The 8160-nt window shown below is 46.0% G+C and overlaps 1 protein-coding gene across 1 annotated transcript in view; it reads left to right on the forward strand.

Annotated features, from left to right (window-relative positions):
* The window catches only part of LOC121552274 (mannosyl-oligosaccharide 1,2-alpha-mannosidase IA-like), a 177302-nt gene extending 169951 nt beyond the window's left edge, over positions 1–7351 (forward strand). The window contains exons 10-12 of the mRNA XM_041865051.2: positions 793–965; positions 3224–3339; positions 6278–7351. Of these exons, the coding sequence (XP_041720985.2) occupies positions 793–965; positions 3224–3339; positions 6278–6410 (422 nt within the window). The 3' untranslated portion in view covers positions 6411–7351. The remainder of the gene's footprint in view (positions 1–792; positions 966–3223; positions 3340–6277) is intronic.
* The last annotated feature ends 809 nt before the right edge of the window (positions 7352–8160 follow it).

Below are 8160 nucleotides of genomic sequence, written 5' to 3' on the forward strand. Positions count from 1 at the left end.
ATTGATTAATTACTTCTGTGGACAGGTGTCTTTTATACAGGTAACAAGCTGAGATTAGGAGCACTCCCTTTTAGAGTGTGCTCCTAATCTCAGCTCGTTACCTGTATAAAAGACAACTGGGAGCCAGAAATCTTTCTGATTGAGAGGGGGTCAAATACTTATTTCCCTCATTAAAATGCAAATCAATTTATAACTTTTTTTTGTTGTTATTCTGTCTCTCACTGTTCAAATAAACCTACCATTAAAATTATAGACTGATCATTTCTTTGTCAGTGGGCAAACGTGCAAAATCAGCAGGGGATCAAATACTTTTTTCCCTCACTGTACCTATCTATCAATTTACTATCAACAGAACTGGCTCAGGACATCGCTAGATTAGATTCAGATACGGTTCTATGAAGCAGTGTAATCCGCTGACCCTGCCTGACTCCACAGCACCCCTGTGCCCCCATCCCACCTCCAACCCACCTCAATCCCCTCCCCCCACCCCCTGCTGAGTCACTGCCTGCCTGTGTGCATAGGTGCTAGTTCTCATCAAACAGGGATTACAGGAATGAACAATAGGCCTAAACCCTGTTAATTCCCTTTACCTTTTGAACTTTGCTTTACTCATAATCTGGTCTCTGGGCTGGTGGCCTGCTGTGAAATGTCATCATGGGTTCATGCTCCATCCAGGAACTGAAGTTTAGTTTTCTGGGTTCTCTTGACATTCTGTGTCCTTTACTTTCACCTAGAGCTAGGTTTGGGTTTTTCGTTGACGTGTTGTTGTCTTCCTTTGTTCCCGTGTCATAGCCCTGAAGCTGGGCCCGGAGGCGTTCAGGTTTGACGGGGGCGTGGAGGCCATCGCCACGCGGCAGAACGAGAAGTACTTCATCCTGAGGCCAGAGGTCATCGAGACCTACATGTACATGTGGAGGTTCACCCACGACCCTAAGTACAGGGAGTGGGGCTGGGAGGCCGTGCAGGTGAGAACTACAGTAGGGTTGGGCGATATCCAGATTTTCATATCGCCATACCGTCCATCTCTCACCCTGGGATTTACGGTATTACCGGTTTGGTACACAAGTGGGCGCCAAAAAAAGCTCAAAATGCTAAAAAACATTAGCACAGGTAATAGTGCATTTCCATGGAGGCTGCTAGCTAAATATGCTAACGAGCGCAATAGAAAATAAACGAATTGCAAAGACAGGCAATCAAGCTCATACAGTTATACATATATAGGTAGGAGCTACCGAATGTCATTTTTTTGTGAGTTTGGACTTTCACGAGCGAATGTGAACAAGAGACATTGTGCAAATGAACAAAGCTTTAATGCATGCAGTACTGGCTCTCCAACAGTCTGTGTGGACTGTGGAGTCTGGAGTCGCTAGGGCAACGGGCCTGCCTGCTCTGCTTAGAGAAGAGGGGGGAGGAGCAGACGGGCCAAGAACAGAGAGGAGAAAACATCGCAGTGGCAGCTGTACAGATAAATCATCCAAAGGGCTTTGACTTTTCAAACACGTCAGAAAGCTAACACAATATGATGCCCCATCACCTTATTAATTGAGCCACTTACTTAGATACCAAGTTAAACTAGGGGTCGTGTTAACCCATAATTCAGAGTTTTTCACGCAGGAGAAAAATAGAAAACGCATAAGAAATATCTTGCTGCATTTTGTAAACACATCTAAAATGCTTCTTCTTGTAATTTCTGCTCGGCATCAGACTCATTTTGTGCTTCAGTTGCACTTTTAAACTGGGATGAGAATTCAGGAACGGGCGTTCTATCAGCAGACTGCACTCTGACTGATGTATAGCTTCCTTTCTCGGTGTAGCCAGCCTATTTTTCTTTGGTAAAATGCAATATTAACTTTAAGCAAAACATTAGCAAATGTAGCCGGCTACATTCTTTCGATGATCGGCCTAAACATTAGAAATATGATGGCCATGCATCGTTTTTGCAAAAAATACCTTGCTTTTTCATTGTAAGCTCATTTACTTGTGTGTCTGCCAGCCAAATAGCGTTGCACTTCTGTTGTCATTTGATGAAAATTAGGCTATTTTCTGCTGAATGTATTGCACTAATGTATTTTCTGTGAAGGAAAACTAAAGTTGCACGTCTCTGATCACTCTTTTGAAGCCAAAAAACACTGTGGACTTCCAATTTTAAACACAATCCCTGTCAATACACAGCTGGACTCATCTGCTCCCGCTTTCTCCTGTTGTGCTATTTACAAACTAACACGTGACTGGCTCAACTGTGCTGGGGAACTACGATAAGCTTCATAATGTAAAATAATGTGACCGGTGAAATAAGAACGCTATCTGCTTTATCTCCTAACGCATTACACAAGTTGACTGCAGGTATGTACTTAAAAAGTAGCTACAAATATTAAAATGTATTGAAAAACATCAAATAAATAGTTTCAACAGTATTGACGGTATTGGAAAACCATCCCGTGGCTATTTCCAAATACCCTGGTATACAGTATATACGGTATACTGCCCAAGCCTAAACTACAGTACCCATCATCCATCAGAACTATCCCACCACAGTCCTTCCTGTCATGTTTGTGTCACTCTGTCCCTTCCTAACCTCCACTGAGAAGAGACTTCCTCTCAAATCACAGTGAAAAGGGCTCTGCACTCCAATAGACCCCTGTTCACTGTGATTTGTAGACTCATTCAGGTCTACACATGGCTAGTTCTGAGCGCAGTAGGCTCCAAAACCTCTGAGACTCTTCCTTCCTCACTTCTCTCTCTCTCTCTCGCTCTCCCTCCCTCCCTCCCCTCTGCTGTATCATTGCCATGCTGCAACAGAACAGAACAGTGGCGATGTTGAATGCTGATTGCCCAAATCCCAGAGCCGTGTAATTGTATCCACTAATGACATGAGATTACCTCTGATGGGCCTTGTGTTAGCCATAAATCTGCCTGTCTCTCTACCTGCCTGCAGATACTGTACCTCCTCCTCCCTCTTCAGCCAGACTGGATGTGTGAACACTGCAGCCCCTTCCTCCTCAGCCCCATTCTCTCCCTGAGTCATTGTGCCTAAGGCAGCCTCCCCTTCTCTCCTTTCCTCTTCCCCCCACCCCCAGGCAGAGCAGCCACACTGAATTGAAATGTGCTGGCTCAACAACTAGCTAGCACAGAGCATACATCTCCAACACACTGACATAAGAACAGAGTCAGCTCAACACTGCTCCCTCCGCTCTACTTTCTGTTCTCTCTCTGTGTCTCTCAGGCTCTGGAGAAGCACTGTCGTGTGGAGGGGGGCTACAGTGGTGTGAGGGATGTCTACGCCTCCAGCCCCAACCATGACGACGTCCAGCAGAGCTTCTACCTGGCCGAGACACTCAAGTAAGACCCTCACACACACACACACACACACACACACACACACAGTGTCATCTAGTCACTCACTGTCATTCTGCATAGAGGCATCTGGATACCTAGTATGAAAACTTTGGCCTTGCCTTTTACATTATAGTCATTTAGCAGATGCTCTTATCCAGAGCGACTTACAGTTAGTGCATTCATCTTAAGATGGCTAGGTGGGACAACCACATATCACAGTCAGAGTAAGTACATTTTTCCTCAATAAAGTAGCTATCAGCAAAGTCAGTGCTAGTAATAGGGGGGAAAAAGTCAAGTGCGATTGTTAGTCCATTAGATAGAAATGTTATCGATCTTGTCTGAAAATACATCAGGTTTGTTGGCATGCTTTTGTTATCCTACATCCTTCCCCAGAACCTTCCCTTGAATAACTACAGTATTGGATTTTCTTGAAAATATACTGGGACAGGTGAGGTCATGAATGTTCCTCCCCATTATACCAAGTAGACCGTTATCTTAATCTTCTCGTGTGTGGATGAGTTCGACACCCACACATTTCCATGACATCTAAGACCTGCTCTAGAGTTTCATCACACCCTGAAAAACAGACATCTATTCTATGACAGCTCCTGACATTCAGTTTGTTTGAACACTTCAAAACAGATCAGAAGTAGAATAATGTCCTTCCCCCACTGAGTACTCCACCTCTGTCTGTGCTGTGCCTGCGAGCCTCTGAGGAGAAACTACTGACATCCTGGGTGTATTGTTGGGTGTATTGTCACGGCCGGCTCAGACAGACACACAGACAGACAGGCAGGCTGCTGCTAGCACAGTGTGCTGTGGACTACATGTACAGGGACCTCAGCAGGGACCTTTCTGTTGAGTATCAGTGGTGTTGTTTTGTTTCTGTTGAGGATCAGTGGTGTTGTTTTGTTTCTGTTGTGGATCAGTGGTGTTGTTTTGTTTCTGTTGAGGATCAGTGGTTTTGTTTCTGTTGAGGATCAGTGGTGTTGTTTTGTTTCTGTTGAGGATCTGTGGTGTTGTTTTGTTTCTGTTGAGGATCAGTGGTGTTGTTTTGTTTCTGTTGAGGATCAGTGGTGTTGTTTTGTTTCTGTTGAGGATCAGTGGTGTTGTTTTGTTTCTGTTGAGGATCAGTGGTGTTGTTTTGTTTCTATTGAGTGTCAGTGGTGTTGTTTTGTTTCTATTGATTGTCAGTGGTGTTGTTTTGTTTCTATTGAGTGTCAGTGGTGTTGTTTTGCTCCCCTCCTGTGGGAGCCTTGTCACAGCACTCTGGTGTGACCTTATAGAGAGGTCATGGGCTCTGTGTCCCTGCTGTCCCTGCTCTGCTCTGTGTCCCTGCTCTGCTCGGCTCTGCTCTGTGTCCCTCCTCTGCTCGGCTCTGCTCTGTGTCCCTCCCTTGCTCTGCTCTGTGTCCCTCTTCTGCTCGGCTCTGCTCTGTGTCCCTCCCCTGCTCTGCTCTGCTCCGGGGGCTAGGGACTGTAACGTCAGCCACGTCACCATGACTCAGTCAGATAACAACAAGCTGCACGCAGGAGAGAGGGAAAGAAGGAAAGGGAAAGAGAGGTAGGAAGATGAAGAGAGAGAGAGATGGAAAGAGGGGACCTGGGGAGAGAGGAAAATAAGATAGGTTCAAGGTTGGGATAGAGAAAGGATAAGAGGGTAAGTGAGGGAGGGAGTCTTGCTTGACAGAAAAGTGAAATATGTTTTCACCATCCTGTGCAGTTAATAACTGCAGCACTTTGATGTTGGTGTTGATTGTCCTTTTGTGCCCAAACCCCTGGGCTAATCTGCCTCTCTGACTGATGCTTCTATGAAACGCTGTGTGAGTCCCACCGCTTAATAGAGCCGTTCAAACTTCTCTAGTATTTAATGGTGGTGGAAAGTGCTGCAATTTGGCGAATAGGGTCTCCAGATCCCAGGCCTGCCCAAATGCCTTGTTTACTGATGCTTGCAAAATCCATCTTTTAGGCACTGGCTCTCCCTCACTCCCTACTTTCTTCCACTCCCTTTTTTCTGCCTCTCTTACCTTCTCTTTCCCTCTCACCCTCTCTCTTCCTGTCACCCCTCTCCTTTCTCCTCTCTCCCCTCTCTCTCCATCTCTCTCTCAGCCTCCTAGCCAGGGTCCTCCTCCTTCTTCTCTTAGAGTGAGGTCACATTAGCAATAGTGACTCTGAAAACGGTGTATATCTGTCTGTCTGGCTGTTTGCTTTGCTGTCTCCTCCCGTTCCTTCCCAGGGAGGTGGGCTGTGCTGTGGGCTTGTTGTAGCGCATGGCCTACTGCATTAACAAGTTCCCCCAGATCAAAAGCTAAGCACTTGTCAACATGAAGGGGCCCACAAGCCACCCCGCTTATTCTCTTTGTTCCCAGTATTAGGACACGGGATTCTGTTAAAGAGGGATGCTATGCTATGACTTAATGAGTTATTTTTGTTTTACTCCACATTCCTAGTGTAGTGAAATGGGGTTTTGAGTAATCACTTGTGTTCTGAGAACACTGGGGGCTAATGGGGGGGTCACTGACTGTGATGGACTCAATGTTCCTCCCCCTAGCTGTGCCTTGATCTGGTTGGTCTGGTCTGGTTTAACTGTTGGGAGGAGGGCCTGGACTCTCTCTCCCACCCACGGCCTTTAATCATCCCTCTCTGTAACATCTGGAGCCACCACCTATCTCTTTCTCTTTCTCTCTTGGCATGGGAGAGTTCCTGAACTGGTTGTTCCCTGAGTTGGTTTTGGGACATGTCTTATGAGACTGCCCACGACCCACCTCCTTCTCTGACACTCTCAGACTTCTAGTAGATGTTGTCCATGATTGCATCAGTCTGAGAACACAACTAGGAGTGGAGGTTGTTGGTATAAATAAGTGGGCTGTCTGAGGTCCTCATGTTTTGTTGATCACATATGAGTGTTTGAGCTAAGTTGAGTCTCTCTCTCGCTCTCTCAGATACCTGTACCTGCTCTTCTCTGATGATGACCATCTTCCCTTGGAGCACTGGGTGTTCAACACCGAGGCCCACCCCCTCCCTGTCATTAAGAAGGAGATGACAGACACAGACAAGCCCAGCCAGCTGGAGTAGAGTGGTCCTCCTGGACCACCCCCTGACCTGACCCCTCCCACCACCAAACTCCTCTACCCCCTCCCTCTCTGAGCAGTGGGCGGAGCTGTCTCTCTTACTCCTCCCCCACCATGGGTGGAGCTCACCCAGGCAGGCCACTCCCCTGGCGGACTGGACTCTCTCCTGTTTTGGAGTCCCTGACCAGACCAGATGGAACCGGACCGGACCGGCTGCCTGCCTCTCCAGACCCAGACTGCCCCCTACTGGGGACTGGGAAGAACCACCTCATCCAAGAGTGCTCGTCTTGTCATCTTGTAGAGAAAGCAGTCAGTCTGCATGCTGCCGTCCATCCCCCCCACCCCCCCTCCCTCTCAGTGCTGTAAATCTACCCTCCTCTGTGAGGAGAACAGGACACTCTGCGCTGTAAGATTTGCCGTCACTCCAAAAAAAAAGCCATACTGATTTGAAGACAGCTTTATCATTTTTTATTTATTTTTTCCACCATTTGCGGTATGTGTTTGTGGGTGTGACTGAAAACAGATCTATGTCAATCAACATATTATCACATTTGTGTCGTTCTTATCATAAATATGATTTTAGTCACACTTAAACAATGGACCATTTAGGTGGATTTCTGTTAAAGACCCAGAGCTTGGTTCTCACCTGCTTGATAGTCAAATCTTAACTAGTGCCTTTCAGTCTAAAATGGTCTATCAAATAAGCAGTTCAGGCAAATGGCAAGGTTTAAAGGGCAGGTAGGTACCACATTGTTCAGATGGCATCGTTGATTTAGTGCTTAATCATCTCCTCTACCACACTGACATCTAGTGTTCAACACCAGTAATACACCAGTCCAGTCCTCCAGTCAGTCGAGTGTAGTAGGTCGACATTACATTTCAGTCATTTAGCAGACGGTCTTATCCAGAGCGACTTACAGTTAGTGAGTGCATACATTTTTTTTTTTTCATACTGGCCCCCCGTGGGAATCGAACCCACAACCCTGGCGTTGCAAGCGCCATGCTCTACCAACTGAGCTACACGGGGCCATAGAGTAATAAAGGAGATGAAGTACCTTGATGGGAAAAGACCTGCACTGAGAACAACCTCTGTTAATGACGTAGAAATGTTGACAATCGATCTGGTCCCTTCTTCCTGAAATATGGAACGTGTGGACAGTAGAGTTCATCCCTTCTACCAACATGTCATCAATTCATTCAGCCTAGTCTGTTTGTCAGAGCTCGCTTTGTTTCCCACCCCCATCATCAACATGTTCCTTTGTTTATTAATTGACAAAGTTGACATGTGCTTTGTTTATTTGTTTGTTTGTTTGTTCCTTCATTACAAGTGGTAGAGACATGAATCCATGTAATGTAAATAGTTGCTTTGCTGTTAATTTATTCCATAGTACATAGGAAGGAAGGTTTAGGATCAGGCCCCTAGGTGGCACTGTGGAGCGAGAGGCTGTGTTGTTGTTTAGGTGGATGGTGGGAAGACAGTGTGGGGGAGACAAGGGCAGAATCAGACCAAGAACTTGGGAGTCAATCATATGGAACGAATGCATCATATGAATGTACCATCAAATGTGAACTGAAGATTATTTGACCTTTGTTGTTCTTCATTTGTTTGTTTGTTTGTTGTTCCTTTCTTCTGGAAAGCACAAAATGCTGAAACAATGTGTCGTGGTACCCAGAGCTATGTATTTAGAGAGTTGGGCCATTGAGGTTTCTGCATTATGAAGCATTTACATGACACTACAACATTCTATGGCAGC

This window comes from Coregonus clupeaformis, chromosome 36 (assembly GCF_020615455.1).
Source record: "Coregonus clupeaformis isolate EN_2021a chromosome 36, ASM2061545v1, whole genome shotgun sequence".
Taxonomy (NCBI): Eukaryota; Metazoa; Chordata; class Actinopteri; order Salmoniformes; family Salmonidae; genus Coregonus; species Coregonus clupeaformis.